Below are 19,100 nucleotides of genomic sequence, written 5' to 3'. Positions count from 1 at the left end.
AAAAGATCTTGAAGTCACATTTTGTGAAATTTTTCAAACAAAGCTCAATTACTCAAACAATTATTTTGTTAAAATTTTTTAAACTACAACTATTGTTGTTTTGCTCATTTTGGCACATTTTTCTAGAACATTAGATCTTTGTCAGACATTCCAGTTTCGAGATATAGCAAAGGAATCAAGTATCCCCAGGGATCAAGTATCCTCATTCTCCCCTATATATAAAAATGAATTTCTGTCTGTCTGTCTGTCTGTCTGTTCCCTATAGACTCGGAAACTACTGAACCGATTTGCGTGAAACTTGACGGGTGGGGGTATTGGAGGCCGGGGAAGGTTCCTATTATGGTTTGAGACCCCTCCCTCTCTCAATAAGGGAGGGAGGGGCCTCCCAAACAAAAGACATTTTTTTGCATAACTCGAGCACCCATCAAGCAAGTGGTATCAAAATTGGCATGGGGTGGTATTTGGGTACGAAGGATATTCCTATGAATATTAGGTACCCCTCCCTCCTCTCAGTGGGGTGATAGGAAGGGGGGGGAGGGGGTCTTTCTTACAATTTTTCATATAACTTGAAAACTAATCAAAATATTGGAATCAAATTTGGCACGGGAAGGTATTTTGATATGAAAAATATTTCAATGATTATTTGAGGCCCCTCCCTCCCTGCAGTTAAAGGGGGAGGGGCCTCTTTCATATTTTTTACATAACTCAAAAACTAATAAAGCAAATGGAACCAAATTTGGCATGGGAAGGTGTTCGGATACGAATAATATTTCAATGATTATTTGAGACCCCTCCCTCTTTCCAGTAGGGAGATATAAAGGGGGGAAGGGCCTTCATTTTAATTTTTTACATAACTCAAAAACCAATCAAGCAAACGGAACCAAATTTGGCATGGGCGGATGTTTGGGAACGTGACATGTTCTAATGATTGTTTGATACCCCTGGCTTCTTCCAGCGAGGAGAAAGGAAAGAGGGAGGGAAGTTTCATAACATTTTTATTTCATAACACAAGAACTACAACAACAAATGGAACTAAATTTGGCATGGAATGATATTTGGGGGTACGAGAAATGCTTCTATGAATATTTCGTATCCCTCACACCTTCAAAAAGGTGGATGAAAAGGGGGAGAAGAGGTCTCCCTTACAATTTTCAGTATAACTGGAGAGCTGATCGAGCAAATTGAACCATATTTGGCATGTGAGGGTATTTGGATACGAGAAATGTTTCTATTATAAATTGAAGCGCCACCTTTTTTCAACGGAAAGATAAAAAGGGGGGCTTCCATACAATTTTTTTGCATAACTCGAGAATTAATAGAGCAAATGAAATAAAATTTGGTATCAAAAAGTATTTGAGAACAAAAAATACTTTTATGAATATTATGTTCTCACCCCTCCATTCAATGGGGAGAACGGAAGGGGGATGGTACTTCCTTTCAAGTTTATGCATAACTCAAGAATTTACGACGCAAATAAAACCAAATTTGGCATGGGATGGTATTTTAATACGAGAAATTTTTGACGTCAAACAATTCCTTTTTTGCAGTGGGATGATATAATCGGGAATAAAGGAAGGGAAGATGAGAGAATTAGACAAAACTTAACATGGAAAATCATTTTGGTATGATTATGCTTACGAAGCCAACAAATGGAAACAAATATGGCATGGAAAGGTACTTGGTTACGAGATTATTACGATTATTATAGACCCTTTCGCTTTACAGTGTAGAGAGGAGAAAAAAAGGAGGGGGTTCCATATAAATTTTGTTGTTAAGCTTAAAAACTTATCAACCAATTTAACAATATTTGATACAAAAAGATTTCTGGGAATGAATAAAATGGGTATGAATATTAAAGATCACCCCCTATTCAGCAGGGGGGAGAGAAGGACGGGGGGGGGGAGGGGCTTTCTTATCAGTTTTCTAGCATAAATCCAGAATATATCAAGCAAAAACAACCATATTTTATCAGTTGGATTATTTGCGTACGATTTATTTGAGACCCTCCTTTTTTAGGGCGAAGCTTAAAGAAAGAGAATAAAATTATCAGATCTTTAACACAAATTTATGGATCAAGATTCAGAAAATAAGTTTAAGTTATTTTTGGATTGCCATCCGAAACTCCAGCTCTCATCGTATAGCAGTTGCTTATGAAATTGAAATCAGTAAAAATTTGAGTAAATTCTGAAAATATCATTCGATTTTGAAAGGTGTAGCAAAGCACACCGGGTCAGCTAGTCAGCATATAAATATGGCACGCCAGTTATCCAGTATAAGGTGCAATCTACAGATAAACACCACAAACGCACTCGAAGATTATTTTTATCTCGATATGTCGTTTTACAAAATCGTTTTACAAATTATTTTTTATCAAAATTATTTAACCCTCATCCGTATTAGAGTGTCATTTGGACACTATTGCAAGTTTGAAGGCTTGTAACTTTTTTCAGAAGCTTCAAAAAAGAAAAATTTCTTCGGGGACCCTAAATGAACTCAAAAGTTTTTTAATATTGCATCTTTACTTTATTAATGGACGAACCCTGGAAGCCTGGACAAAAAAACTCCCTTTTCCGTCTTAGAGTGTCATTTTGACACTCCAAAAGTAAAATCTTTAATTCGTTTGAATTATTTTGAACTTCATACAAAACTTATATCAATAGAAACCTTTTAATGCCAGTAAAATATGTTTAGAACATTATATATAGCTAAAGCTTCTAGTTTTCACGTTATTCAGCATGAAAGAAAAAAAAACCGAAAAAACATGCCTCAGGAAAAATGCTGTAGTTCATATATTACACGTCCAAAAAAATATTTGCTTTATGCATATGAAAGCTGAAGTTAATGTCTACATCACGAAGCCAAGAAATATTTTTGAATTTTTTTTTAATGAAATAGTCACAAAAAGTTAAAAAAAAGTGGTTCTGGAAAACCTACTTTTCATTAGATTGCTAGTAAAAACTGTTTGAGCGGTGGTAGAGCTTTTGAAAAAATATCATTACAAATTTTATTCTAATTCTGACATTTTGTTGTCTTTAGATTTTTGATGCAACAAAAATTGAATTAACGGAAATTTTTCTAAGTTGACTACTTTGCGCGATTTTTTTACAAGTTGGAATTTCATCTGTTTTTGTGGTCCACCGTCAGGTTGTACCCGGATTTTCAGTGCTTTTACTTTGTTTGGACCAATCAAAAGTATATTCATTGGAAAGCACATTTAATCTACGTTCTAGTGAGGTGCAACAATTCACGCTGTGAGATTTCACAAAAATTTGAAAATAATAAACGTAAAATCATTCCTGAATTTCTAGAACCACAAGCAGCACGTCCAGCAAAAAGTGTTTGTTTGCTTTCCGAGTAGGTACGGTGGGTGGTGATTTGGGCAGAGAGCAAAGCCGAGAGCCGAAATAATGATGCGTGTCGTACGTTTCTTGGTTGGAAATTTTCTATTGATAGTAGTTCGCGTTTGCTAGTCACGACACGCAAACATAATAATAAAAAAAATTGACCCATGTTTGGTCAAGTTAACTTTGTAAATTTTGTAAATCTTTCTAAAGCTTTGATTGAGATTATTAACTGCGTTTATCGTTTTCATAATATTGAAAAACTCATAATTATGAGGTGACAATTTCCTGTGTATGCTTATTCATCCTATCACGAAAAACATGTTAACCCACCCACAGATTTAATAGATTTGGCCTTATTTTTTATCTTCAAATTATCAAACTGTTATTTTTTATCTTTCCCCTTTCCCATCTAATGAAAATCTCTACTGGAGTTTATACTACATTTCAAGATAGATGATCTCCCCGTACAATAGTATATTCACGTTTGATTTACTTAAAAATTTCTAAATAGACTTCTGAACCTTGTTGAAGAATGTCTCCAATTGTATGTGTCCTTTTTTTCGCAGTTTAATTTCACACTGTTTCATGATACTTTTTCCTGAATGTTGAAAGATCCACTAAAAGTTTTTTGAAGTTACACAAATCATCTAGGAACCAAAATCGTTCATTTTATAACTTTCAAAGGTGATGGGAAATATAAGAGAAACATGAGATATCAAAGAAAGTAAGAACATAAGCCGTAAATATAATAAATTTCTCGAAAAACATTCAACGGCTCACCGTAAAGAACTTGAACTCGCAATTTCCGCTTGTCCGCACTTCATGTTTCTCTAATACTTCCCATTACCTTTGAAAATGTGATCATGTTCAGGTATGAAGATGTACCAAGACAAATTCAAAACATAAGATTTCATTTTATAATGGTATGAAAAATCTGAGATCTATTTCAATTTGTTTATTCTTGGACACAATTATCCCATTCATTATTGAAAAGACTTGAAGAGTTGTCAATTTAACATCTGTTCGGTATCATTCGATTTAGGTTTTTTTTAATGAATATTACCAATTAAATTGAATGGCATAAATCTAAAACCTGAGATTTTATTACATAAAGTTTAATGCGTTGGATTTGTTTTTTTTTTTCAGATAATGCATGTACAATTTTTCACACCCCATTTACATTCCTTGACGGCTATCAAAGCTATGAATTCGCAGTCTTCAGCTTATAACTCTGAATTCTGAAATTTTTTCTTTCTCTATGAGGATTTCCAATAATATGAAAATGGTTGGTTTTTAGAAGCTGGAATTTATAAAAAAAACGGTCATTACCCAAGTAACCAAAAGTATATTCATATCTAACATCAATATTCATATCTAACAAACTGAAAAAAACACATCTTCTTGATTACAATCCGATTTCCTTTATTTATCCATTGCGAAGTTATTATTACAGCTGAAGCTGGAAAACCTCCAACACCTAGAGCAAATTTATTACCGGCTAGTATCGACGGTAGCTTTTCGCAGCTGTTAGCAATATTCTTCAAAAGGATCAACTTGAATCTAACTTCCTCTATTCCTTTTCTATATTTGAAACAGTTCCGCAAATCTTGATTGTCATGATTGGGAAAAACCTTGATGATCAATCACATGAAAGCCCTCTTCATTTTTAAACTAAAATTGGAAACAGATAGTTAGAAAATTAATCAAAAAAAAAACAAAAATAAAAAATAAATTACTCACGTTTAATTTCGATTCCTCCTAGTTTGTTTTGGAAAAAAAATATACATCCTTTGGTAAATAGATACGAATGTTTACATTCTTACAATATCGCCTGCTTTGAAAAACGATAATTCTAAGTTTCTTTTATATTGATGTTTAAAATAACAGCTATCTATGTATTGGCCATGGTTACAGAGGTAGCGTGTTCAGTTCTCACCTCGTTGGTTCAGGTTCAAATCTTCAAGCATGCAAGTTTTTCAAGTAAGTAAAAAACTCATTCACAGTTAAAGCAACATTAAATTAGAATAAATAGGTATAACAATCCAAAGCAAGGAAAAGTATGATTCTTTTTTCATTAATTTTTATTTTTCGAGGTCTCGTGTGGAGGCTGAATAGCCTTCTACTCAGCTTCAACTATGGACTTTGAAAGTATCGATAAGAACTTAAATTTAAGGCTGAGTAGAATGCTATTCATTCGTTAAATAAAGCTGAGTAAGCTTCTAAGAGCCTGTTTTATGGAACTTTTGGTTACTTGGGTAGTTTTCAGCATTCCGTTCAAATAGCTATTCAGCAGAAGAAGTCAATTCATTATGAATATGAATAATTGCATTGACATTACATACTGCGTATTCTTGTAGACTCTCAATACCCTCCAGGAACAGTAAGCACCACTTTGAAAACCACTGTTTTCATCAATATATTCGTAACGTGCGAGTGGTATTTTTTCATCCATAATATATGCTCTTTATTTCATCCTAGAACCACGTGCTTGTGACCCGTGCTACGAACAGTAGAAAGAAAAAAGCCCGCCAAAAATTTCGCAATGAATTTTTCTATCATCAGCAGGCTTTGATTAGCTATCCAGTACACGTGAACCCTGGATGGTCGTTTGCGTTTCTAATGCCCATCCCTTGGTGATGGTGAAAACAAACCCGCCAAGGGAAACGAAAATCGGTTGGCAAAATGGGTGCCATGACTTTTGGTTCGTGTGAATAAAAACGAAAGTTGTATGGGAGGGTTCCCTTTTCTCAGGTGGGAGGGGCTCAAAACTATTACTAAAACCTTACCATGGTCCAAACACATAACTGTGCCAAATTTCAGGCTGGTCGGTTAAGCGGTGTGGATTTGTATAAGGTGCATACAAACATATAGTCCAACTCATCTTTATATATTAGACTAGCTGACCCGGTGTGCTTTGCTACACCTTTCAAAAACAAATGTTATTTTCAGAAACTTTTAAAATTTTTATTGTTTTTTTGGCATTATTTTAAATTAAATAACAACAAAAATCATGAGCAACCGCTTTGAAATGAGAACTACAGCTGGAGTTTCGAATTGCAATACAAAGATGACTTAAACAAATTTTCTGAATCTTGATCTGTGAATTTGTGTTGAAAATATGATAATTTTAATCTGTTTGCCCTGAAAAAGGAGGGTCTCATCATCAATCATCAATCTTACGCAAACAATCTAACTTATGAAATCTGATTGTTTTTGCTTGATATGTTCTAAAAACTGATAAGAGAGCCCCCCTGTCCTCCCTTTCACCCCTTGCTGAATGGAGGACGGGATCTTTAATAACACTAGTTTACAAAATTTTAAAAAAATCGTGAACTTGAGTAACTGACCAACATTTTTAATGTAAAATCGGGCGCTGAATCCGAAAATGAAATTCAAAAAAATCTCAGTAGAACCGTTTTTGAGTTATGCCCCAAATTTGAAATTTCGGAAAAATTAAAAAAGTTCTTGTACTTAGATTGGAATATCTTAGACGGCACAGCAGTAATTTGAAATCCCTCTGTTGCATATTGAAGGTGAATAAATTTCCTATCGATCATCTGAACAACGTTTTTGCGTTTGACCAATAGTATTGTTGATATTAGTGACTTAATGAGAGCAAAAATTATAAAAAATGCATTTTTTTAGAGAAAATTTTGTTTCAACGAAAGTTTTAGACTCAATAGTAGCATTTAAAAAATCTGATTTTCTTTTGCCCTTAAATGTCAATTTAAAACAAAGATTTCAAGTAATTGCTTATCAAAATCGGTTGAAAATTGAAGAAGTTATGGCTACTTTACCATAACTGTAATTTTTGCAGTTTTTAATAATTTAACGAATCGCAGTACGCTTATAATAGTATAGGAAGAATAACACATGGTAAATCTCACTCGCTCCAAGTCAAAATTATTTATTAGCTTACCAGAAAGTCACATGCCAAATTTCAGGAAGATCTGACTATAAGGGAGGGTTGCTTGATTCTCAAACGTGAATAAAATTTTTAGGCTTTCTGCCCGGAAGGAACAAAAAATACTGATTTTTCATCAATAACTTTTTTCGTCACTAGCCGATTGTTTTTTATGGTTAATTTTTTTAAAGCCTAAGTTGAGACAAATATTTCACCCGAAGACTGCAACACGATTGGACTTGAAGTAAAAAAGTTATTGCAGTTCAAAGGCCGCAAATTTTGTCCAACACTCAATGAGTACTTTTTACCCATTGCGTTTTATACGAGAATTTTTGACCAAAATACAATCTTTGAACCGCAATAACTTTTCTGTTACAAATCCAATCGAGTTACAGTTTTCGAGTAAAATATTTGTCTCAACTTAGGCTTTAAGAAAATCAACCATGAAAAACAATCAGCTAGTGATGAAAGAAGTAATTGATGAAAAACCAGTATTTTTCGTTCCTTCCGGGCAAAATACCTCAAAATTTTATTCACGTTTGAGACTCAAGCAACCCCTCCCTATGGTCAGTTCTTCCTGAAACTTGGCATGTGACCTTCTGGTAAGCTAATAAATAATTTTGATTTGGAGTGAGTGAGATTTATCATGTTTCATTCTTCCTATACTATGATAAGTGTACTGCGGTTCGTTAAATTATGAAAAACTACAAAAAATACAGTTATGGTAAAGTAGCAATAACTTCTTCATTTTTCAACCAATTTTGATAAATAACCACTTGAAATCTTTGTTTTAAATTGATATTTAAGCGCAAAAGAAAATCAGATTTTTTAAATGCTACCATCGAGTCTAAAACTTTCGTTGAAACAAAATTTTCTCTAAAAAATGCGTTTTTTATAATTTTTGCTCTCATTAAGTCACTAATATCAACAATACTGTTGGTCAAACGCAAAAACGTTGTTGAGATGATCGATAGGAAATTTATTCACCTTCAATATGCAAAAGAGGGAATTCAAATTACTGTTGTGCCGTCCGAGATATGTTAATCTAAGTACAAGAACTTTTTTAATTTTTCCGAAATTTCATATTTGGAGCATAACTCAAAAACGGTTCTACTGAGATTTTTTGAATTTCATTTTCGGTTTCAGCGCCCGATTTTACATTAGAAATGACCTTCAGTTTACTGAGTTCAAAAATGCTGTAAACTAGTGTAATCATACCCATTTTTTTCGTTCCCTAAAATCCTCTTATATCAGATATAGTTCCATTGGTTGATAAGTTTTTGAGCTTTACAACAAAATTTATATGGAGCCCCCTCCTTTCTTCCCCTCTCAACACTGTGAAGCGTAAGAGTATATAACAATCGTGGAAACATATCCCGTAACCAAGTACCTTTCCATGCCATATTTGTTTCCATTGGTTGGCTTCGTTAGCATAAATTGAGAACTTATGTTAACAAAATTGTATTTGGCTCACCTCCCTCCTCCTATGTTCCTACTCACTGAAAGGAGGATGGTGTGTCAGATAATCATAGAATCATACCAAAATGAATTTTTATGTTAAGTTTTGTCCATTTCTCGGATTTTGTAAAAAAAAAGTTAAATGCATTCCTCTTCCCTTCCTATATTCCCAATTCTATCCTCCAACTGCAAGAAAGGAATCGTAGAAAAATTTCTAGTATTAAAATACCATCCCATGCCAAATTTAGTTTTATTTGCGTTGTAATTTATTGGGTTATAAACTTGAAAGGAAGTACCATCCCCCCTTCCGTTCTCCCCATTGAATGGAGGGGTGAAAACTTAATATTCCTAAAAATATTTTTCGTGTTCAAATACTTTATGATGCCAAATTTGGTATCATTTGCACGATTTATTCTCAAGTTATGCAAAAAATTTGTATCGAAGCCCCTTTTTCCCCCTTTATATCTTTCCGCTGAGAAAAGAGGGGCTTCAATTTATTATAAAAACATTTCTCGTCTCCAAATACCCTCACATGCCAAATATGGTTCAATTTGCTCGGTCAGCTCTCCAATTATACTGAAAATTGAAATTGAAAGACCTCTCCCCTCCTTTTCATCCACTTCTTTGAAGGAGTGAGGGATACCAAATATTCATAGAAGCATTTCTCGTACCCAAATATCGTTCCACGCCAAATTTGGTTCATTTGCGGTTGTAGTTCTCGAGTTATGCAGTAAAATTTGTAAGAAACTCCCCTTCCTCTTTCTTTACTCCCCGCTGGAAGAAGGAAGGGGTCTCAAACAATCATTTGAACATGTCACGTTACCAAATACCCGCCAATGCCAAATTTGGTTCCATTAGCTTAATTAGTTTTTGAGTTATGTAAAAAATTATAAAAGAGGCCCCTCCCCTCTTAATATCTCCCAACTGGAAAGAGGGAGGGGTCTCAAATAATCATAGAAATATTTTTCGAATCCAAATACCCTTCCATGCTAAATTTGGTTCCATTTGCTTTATTAGTTTTTGAGTTATGTAAAAAATTATGAAAGAGGCCCCCCCCTTTCTACTGGAAAGTGGGAGGGGTCTCGAATAACCATTGAATTATTTTTCGTATCCAAATACCTTCCCATGCCAAATTTGGTTCCAATATCTTGATTAGTTTTCGACTTGTATGATAAATTGTAAGGTAGCCCCCCTCCCCCCTTCCTATCACCCCATTGAGAGGAGGGAGGGGTACCTAATATTCATAGAAATATTCCTTGTTCCCAAATACCACCCCATGCCAAATTTGATACCATTTACTTGATGCGTTCTCGATTTATGCGAAAAATTGACTTTTGCTTGGGAAGCCCCTCCCCCCCTTCATGAGAAAGGGAGGGGTCTCAAACCATAATAGGAACCTTCCCCTGCCTCCAATACCCCCACCTACCAAGTTTCACGCAAATCGGTTCAGTAGTTTCCGAGTCTATAGGGAACAGACAGACAGACAGACAGACAGACAGAAATTCATTTTTATATATATAGATAGGTAAAATTGATCCCTAGACCCCAAAAAGATTTTTTTTCTTCTGAATGGATGGTGATCACTGGATATCATGAAATTACTGATATCTGTTCAATAACTCATGTTTATCAAGTAATTATCTGTTAAAAAGAACTTACAATACTGTATTTATCTAAAAACTAGAAAATTGCGCCTTAAAGTATACAATGACTGTAGAATAGTAGACAAACCTTTAGAATTCTTTTTGTCTGATACTTATAAATTGTGAAATGAGTACTAATATGGCAAAAAATAAATGATAATAATGATCTTTTATCTCCGGATTTTTTTTGCCTAGGGTTAGGGCACCCTGAATTGAGGATCAAGTCTCCTTTAGTACAGGATCAGATCTCCTCCCGCATTGTAAAATATGATAGGCCGAATCTTCGGTATTATTCCTTTCTGATTACATTAATCTTACCGTTTCACGTTGCGTCTTGGCTCAATGTGCTTTTGCTTAAACGGATAAAATATCATTTTTGAAAGATACGATCAATACTTTTTTAAACAAACTGATTATTTCTGGAACGCGATTAAATGATAAAAAATTATATTTGAAAGATCAGACTAAAAATTTCGAAAACAGATTGCGCTTTTTTGCAACGCGCCTCCAATTCTCTCTTGTCACGTCAACACACGTTATTTTTCATAATTTATTTTTTCGGTTGGAAGGTATTTTTGGTTCCACAATCGGTGGAAAGATAAAAAACAATCTCCCGAAAACTACACGGATGCTTCGAGGGATGACGACAACGCATGTGATGAAGGTAAGTGAACCCAGGGAGCTGCGAGTTAGCCAAACAAAGAGTGAAAAAGGTAAAAAATACAAAATCTGCATTCGTAAAAAGAAAAACGGAAACGATAGAAGTGTCTTTCGGAACATCCGGAAGATGTTTTCCGGAACATTCTTAAGGTTCGGAATACATGATAAATTACAAATGAAATTGTGTTTACTGTAAAAGGTTTCGAATAAAATTAACTGGGTTAATAAAGATTTGCTTTTTAGTTCCGGGAATTGAATTTGAATGTGATAAAATAATCAAAAACCCAGTATGGGTTTGAATCTTTTTATTGTTTGTTGAAGATAAGCTGTATCGTCTTTTTTGGATGATTGGATCATTAGATAAAGATAACATATACGATCGGTCGAAACCGAAAATATTAATCTTCATTTAATCGTAACTTTACTTAACGACCCGTTCCCTGTATCGTTAAGTGTGTCCAAACGATTCCAGTACGATTGATTTAATCGCCCATTCATAATCCATTACCATTAGAGTAAAAAGATTACAGGAACGGTCATTTTATGATACTGATTTATGCGGCTGTAACTTTAAAAATATCACATTTTTTTAGGTCAATGCTTCTAGTTAATCTACGAGTTCATGTATCGTTTCAAGTTTTGGAGCATATGAACTTGAAGTTACACGCTATATGAAAATTCAAGAAAATTTTCCCAAAAAGTTATGATGACAATAAGAAAAGGGGATCAAGAATCCCCAATCTCCCCTAATATATCATGTATGACTCAAAACATTTTGCTGAAATTTCTTGGAGAGGCTTTTGAAATATAACGAAAACATATGTGATGTTTTGGAAGAAAATTTGTCGTCAGCCGAAACTACTGATTTATGGTTAGAATACATTAGTGAAAATCGAAGTTTTCGACCAAAGAATAAAGAAGTCTAGCCCGTGTAACTTGTGATTCCGCCCATAATGTTTTCTTTGAAATCTTCATCCATGATTGTGGGTGTACGGTCAAGTTTAAGAGTAATAGAATTTAGAAAAAAAAACTGCAAATAGTCATTACCTTTCATATTTTGAAAAAAAATTGTCTGCTCTCATTCGAGCTCTGAAGCAGATTTTTTACTATGTATTATATGTATATTTCGATGTAAATTTATAAAAACTTAGACGGTAGCGTCCATAAAAAATGAAATCCAGCTCAGTAGCGAATATCCTTCCAACTTTGGCAGTGTGTCATTTCCGACTCAGTTAATATTTTTTAGAGAAATTTTTATTCAAGCAATTATCATTCAGTAAATAATGAGCATCGTGGATGGATTAAAAATAGAGATACAGTTTTTCTCGTAAATAAGCTATAATTTTGACAAATTAGGTTTTCCCATTTTTTAGTAAATTAAAGTTAATTTATGAAATCAATATCAAATTCCCCTTTTTCCGTGGAAAACTGTATTATTCTTCTCAGTTCCCATATGATGCTACATATTTGCTGAACTAGGTTGTTTAGTTGATTTAGCTTGTATACAAATTCCATGAAATAATAAGGACTGAGTGGCAACGTGTCAAAGTTGGAAGGATGTTCGCTGCTTCACCCAATCTCATTCTTTTATGGCTGCTACTGTATGTATTTGAGGCTGAATGCGTCGTTCCGATTCTCGGGAAAAAAAAGGTTTTCCAAATTGTTAATTGAATTATTACCGGTCCAGCTGATTGATCCACCAGCTAGCTGGCGGTGGTGATAATCGCTTTTGGCAAAAATGATGAAACCTTAATCCAGTAGTGGAGAGAAGTCTACTAAAGCTCACTCTTTTCCAATCAACACCCTGTGAACAACACCGCGATAATCTCCTTTCGATTCTCGCAAAAATTGTTTAATCTGTGTGAAAATGAAATAAATGAAGCACCATATTCATAAATCGTTGGCCCTGCCTGCTGCTGCGTTCACACAAAACGCATCTCCTGTTCAAAAGCCGCCAAAAGTGCACCGAACCGTACTTTATACGAGCTGAATGTAATCCACAAAGTGTTTATAAAGAGTGTCACTAAAAGCATCAATGGGACAGAGACAGAGAAAGCGAGGAAGTGAGCGCAAAAAACACACTTCACTCCAGGATGAAAGAGCGATAAATGGAAAATGTGGTTGCAGGAAAATCTCGACGAAGCATGACTGAATTTTGCACCTTCATCCCCGTGCCTACACATGATGAAGGACGAAGCCCGGATCAGATCAGAGGGTTCATCAAGGGAAAGGCAAAAAAAAAAGTTTTCGCTGAACGCACTTTATCAGTGCGACACAAGCAGCTTTATCACATGAGTGAAGTTAGGTTGCAAGTTGTCTTTTGGTTGTTTTAAGTTGAGCTTTTGAGTTTTTTCTCCGAAACTACTTAAATCATTGACTCACAATAAATTGTTGTAGTTTTGTTTAAGTTCAATGATAATTTAAGAATATTTCATTCTTCAATCGTTATTTTCGAAAACTGGTAAAGGTTTCTACGAACAGTGTTCCATCATCATCAAAACTAACCTACTGATAGTAAAATATTTTTTTCGCACTTACCATTGATGTGGACCGTTGCATTGACCGACACATTGCCGATGGCATTTCCGGCATAGCAGCTGTAGATGCCGCTATCGTCCAGGGAAGAGACGGGCAAAATCAGCGATCCGTTTCCGAACAGTTTGATGCGACCGTTTTGGATGTTTTGGTTGTTGAATTTCCACATGATGCTCGGCGTTGGGGCCCCTTTAAGAAATCGCAGACGATATATGGCTTAGTTATGTTTGATCATGGGAATTCATGAATATTTCGGGCTGATTATCCAACTTTGACTATAACAGGGCACTGACATTAGATAGGTAAAACGTTCACCAATGAATAAGTGTTAATATCGATTTGTTAAAGTCTTTCACAGATATTGAATGTTAAATATTCTATACGATTTGTTTTAGATATCAATTAGATAAAAAAAAATCATAAATAAATATCCAGAAATAATACTCGCCCAAGGCTAGCGAGTATAACAGAAATAATCAATTAATGTAGAGACCACTTCTAAAAATCCATCCTACCCCCCCTCCTCCCAATTTAAAATATAATCTACCACAAGTACTTTCAAGTAAATAAATCTTTCTAGTTTAGTCCACTTGATCTCTGTTCGTTGTTATTATGTTTGCTTGTTGTTGTTTGAATAGAAAGTAATAGAGAAAAAATCAGTTCCCTTTCCATGGCATTACATAAAAAAAAATTGATAAAAAGTTTAATAAAATCACAGCGTGCGATTTATCATCCTGATCTGATGAATAATCAACCATTAGACCCAAATTTAAGTCACTAAAAAAATCACAATAATTTTATTTTGTGTTATGGTCAACTTTTGTCCAACGAAAACTTTACCGTTGATAAAATTTTCTTAACAGTTCTAGCAAAACTACATAGCCAAAGGGACTGGAGAACTTAATTTTCAGTGATTTTTTTGGTTGTAGTTTATACAGACCTCTTCCACTTTTTCTCTTATCTGTACACAGTGATAAAAAACCTGAGCTTTATTAGTGTGTTGATGTTTGTTTTGCATGGAGTTACGCCGGTATTTCCAACTCCATGCAAAACAAACATCAACACACTAATACACAATATACGATTTCAAAGTAGTCGAAGATTCCTTTGAATTCAGCTACTGTAGCTGAATTCAAAGGAATCTTCGACTACTTTGAAATCATAGTTTCATTCAGCTAAGAGGTTCTTCAAACCTTTGATTATTAGACACAATATACCACATCTTATCATGGTCGAAAAAACGGGAGGGGGAGGGGGGCTTGTTTGAAGGTTGAAACCCCCCTCCCCCCCCCCCCCATGAGGGTCTCAGAAAAGCAAACGAGGTATTCTACTCTACACTCGAAATTATAAATTCGTAATCAAATATCGATGATAGATTAAGGTTATTCAAGAGCAACAATCTAGACTCAAAACATTTGCCAGAACCTTAAAAAATCCATCCCAAGTTTAGAACTCAGCTACAGTTTTCCAAAATTTTCTCACTTGTTCATAGAAATTCAGTTTTGAATATAAAATTTTGAATGACATCAAACTCATTTCAGAGGTTCTGGTTCCTGATTTCCATACCCAAAATTGTACACATAGAAAAGTACTATTATAAATATATGCCATAAGATTCTCTTATGAAGAGGCGCCTTAAGAAAATCATTGAAATTCATAAAATTTTCTTATGACGCGAATGAATTCTGCAGATGAACACCATCTTCTATGAAAGGTTGTTGCTTTTCATAAGAGTGTCTTGTAAAAACAGGATAATTATCAACTCAACAACTTCGTTCGAAGGTTAAAAAATGACTGCTGAAATTATTGTGTTCATTATGTTATCACTATGTCGTTTCTTCTATTTTTCATAAATACTTCGTATGAAAATTAAAAGAATTTCATAAGACTGTAATGAAAAATAAATTTACACTGAAAATTATAAAAAGAACTAGCAGACCCGGTAAACTTTGTCTTACCATGTTAAATTTGGCATCCATTTTCCATTTTTCCCTCGCTGATTAACTTTTAAAAATCATTAAATTTTGAGTTGTTACTCGTCTCGCTTTTATGAAAATGTCCTAGTTTTTTTTAACATTTCCCTCCTTTCCGTTTATTCGAATTGTCCCGCTTATTTCTATTGGAATAAAATCTAATAATTTTAACTCACGCGTCTCTACTTAAATTTTCAGAAAGTAACCTTCAATATATCTTACATGCCTTTTACATGAATACTTTTTTATTTACTTTTCTTTAATACGGATTTTGTGTGTATCGCCAAATGATCAGGTACAAGGTTCTCGTTGCAAATTCGATTTTTTTAGCACTCGACGTAATCAGCCAACATGGCAAGCCTCGTGCTTAAAAAAATCCACTTTTTGTAACTTGTTCCATAAATAATTGTATGTTGATAATACGTATGTTTCATTTATTGAGTACCATTTAATTGATTTATTCCACTTTGTTCGAGTTCACATTAAGGTTTCAATCGAAATAAAAAGTATCTCATTAAGAGATACGACTGAGAGTTGCACGTGTCCAACGGCGCGAGGAGAAAGTCGGGTGTCGATACGACGTCCGCCGGTTGGAGAATCCAGAGGTGAAAAGGGCATACGTTGAACAGCTAGAATCCCGAGCCTCGGAGCTGCCGACAGACGGAACAGTCGAAGAACAGTGGTGTGGAATCAAGAATGCCTTTATCACGACGAGCCATGGTACTCTCGGTAAAGTTTGTGGAAGAAGGAGTGAATGGATGTCGGATGAAACTTGGAGGATGGTCGATGATCGGAGAAAGGCGAAAGTCGGAATTGAGCAGGCGTGTACCGGGTCAGCCAAAGCAGCCGCCCGCTTACGATATGCGGAGCTGGAAAAGGCAGTTAAACGAGCTTGTAGACGAGACAAGAGAGCCTGGACAAACTCCCTAGCCGAAGAGGGAGAAAGAGCCGCCTCCAATGGAGATATCCGATTACTTTATGACATTTCTCGCGGCCTCAGTGGTGCAAGGACTAATGCAAGAATGCCGCTAAAAGACCGAGCAGGTCAGTTATTGACCGATCGAACAGATCAGCTCAAACGATGGACTGAGCACTTCGAACAACTCTTCCGAGTCACGAATAGCGATGGCCAACAGAATCTGCAGCTCGAAGCACCAACAGTAAGTCGCATAAATGGCGTCAACTCGGAAGCGCCTTCGCTGACTGAAATAGAAGCGGCAATCAAAAACATGAAATCCAACAAAGCACCTGGGATCGATTGCATCCCTGCTGAAATGCTGAAAGCCGACCCTGCCCTATCAGCACAAATGTTGCACCGTCTTTTCGCTGACATCTGGGATACTGCAACATTCCCGGCCGACTGGATGCAGGGTATCCTCGTAAAGGTCCCGAAGAAAGGAGACCTGACAGAGTGCGGTAACTGGCGAGGCATAACGTTGATCTGTACAACCCAAAGTACTCTGCAAAGTGATCCTGAACAGGATCCAGGAGAAAATTGACGCTACACTCCGACGGCAACAAGCTGGATTCCGATCCGGACGATCATGTGTGGACCATACACAACGATACGAATAATATAGTTGTAGTTGTAGCTAAACAAAGTTATGTATATTTTATCGTTTATGGTTTGTATAGTTATGATACGATAACATTTTGTTAATCGTATAGAAAGATCAATAAAGTTATTTTGAATCGCAGTAGAATTGTGTAAAGCTCAATATTTAATCCCACTGTACAATTAAGCAATCTTTCATGCTTGCGATCTATGATGACATATTATTTCCATGAAAGGTCGTACAGTAATCGTAAGAACATCGTATAATGGTATTTAAACGATCTATTCGTACTTGTCATTCAAAGTCACCTATTGAGATAAACTTAATCGGTAAATAATTGTTAATAATGCAATTTCTATGCAATGTTATATCGCAATCATCTTATGTCAAAAATGGAAAAAATTGGAAATCCTTGACGAATTATGATGCAAAAATGAAGGCAGTTTTAATTAAGAAAAAAATTATAAAAATAAAAAAAAGTGGCACATACAGTCGGCGTTTGCAAAAACACATGCGACGCTTCAAAAAATCTGGTTCTGTGATAAACGATTCCATAAAATCAGATGCTGCTTCTAAGACATCCAAGTGTCCCATGGAAGTCAAGAACTGTTCGATTCTTTAGAATCCAGCAAATTCAATATTCCGGGTAATGTTTGTTATGAAAGCTGTGTATGAATGATAAATAATAAGGCTATGATCATTTCGAATCCGAAACGTGTGTATTTCAAAAACTATTCGTTTGATCGAAAAACTTTCTATGGAGGAAATAAAGGTTTTAATATGATATTTATTCTAACAATATAAAAAAAATTAACCGTTGATTTCAAGAAATACTCTTACTTTATTATTGAATCTCTTTTTTAACTTTGCACACTGTTTTCAGTTCTGTCTTGATCTATTATTTTTACCACCGAAGCAGAACCTTTGCAAAATCATGATATTTTTTACGAACTCACCTGGAAAAACCAATTGGAATATGGTTGGAACCTTTACATGAGCATGCATCTTGAAGAATTTGACCTCTTAAATTCGGTTTTAACATAAATTTATTTGTTCAACAGAACACATCTGCCACATTGCGTAAAAGCCGGTTGCACAGATTGCAATCCGTAAAACTGCTCATTTTTAGTTATTTACTGGGTGTCTACTTGACAGACAACACTTTTTGCCTGCCGGAAACGGATTTACTGCATAGTTAAGGAGTCTGCATTAAGTTATCCCCTATAACCATAGACTTTTTACCCATATTTGAGATCAAGGGTTCCACTACGATGCTTGGTTTGAACTTCGTGAGCATCCTAGAGTGGCTTTTTATACTTCCCCAAGCAACCAAAAGTTCGAATATCACTTAAGGAACGAACTAATAAGTTCATATATAGCTGTACAAAAGTTCTGTGGAACTTTTTTGCTGTTCAAAATGCTTTTTCGAGGTCCATGGAACTTTATTCTTTATCAAGTTCAGCCAATACTCAAAAAAGCTTTAAAGTACTGTTTTGGTTCCTGTTTCTACTTTTTGGGAACTTTAAAGTATGTATGAAGAAAAACAATCTACTTGTTACGTACTTCTCATTTTTTCAAAATCAAGTAGCTATCAAAGGGATGCAAGTCTTTTTGTACAGCTCAATAGTTCGTAAAAAATCTCTGTTGTAGGTACTATTTTGTAAACTTGAAAGTTTTTAATTAGTTCCAACGGGCGTTCAAAAACAACTTCGTATTATAGAAACTTTGAAGTAGATTTAAAGGCTAAAATCTACTTTTTTCGAACTTCAACACGTGTTTGCATAAATAAACACATCGTTACTTGGGAAACAACTATATGAAGTACACATTAAGTTCCGGAAGAACTTTTTAACAGCTTGAAAGTGGGAATTAAGTAGAAATAAAGAACCTGAAAGAACCTGAAAGTCGAAAATCATCACATCGAGTAAAATCGTTGCCTACTCATGATGTTCATATAGGGCAACAAGTATGGATCTCAACTTTCAAGCGGTGAGCTCGGGTTCGAGGCTGGGTAAAAACATGTTTTT

General features: G+C 35.1%; 1 protein-coding gene across 2 annotated transcripts in view; it reads right to left on the bottom strand.

Moving 5' to 3' along the window:
• The window catches only part of LOC129750854 (peroxidasin), a 596,804-nt gene that overhangs the window by 199,645 nt on the left and 378,059 nt on the right, over window positions 1-19,100 (bottom strand). For both annotated transcript variants that reach the window (XM_055745956.1, XM_055745957.1), the window contains exon 7: window positions 13,548-13,733. In XM_055745956.1, coding sequence (XP_055601931.1) covers window positions 13,548-13,733 — 186 coding nt within the window. The remainder of the gene's footprint in view (window positions 1-13,547; window positions 13,734-19,100) is intronic.

This window comes from Uranotaenia lowii, chromosome 3 (assembly GCF_029784155.1).
Source record: "Uranotaenia lowii strain MFRU-FL chromosome 3, ASM2978415v1, whole genome shotgun sequence".
NCBI lineage: Eukaryota > Metazoa > Arthropoda > Insecta > Diptera > Culicidae > Uranotaenia > Uranotaenia lowii.
The sequence above is the reverse complement of the archived record's forward strand: the minus strand, read 5'-3'. Positions and strand labels throughout refer to the sequence as shown.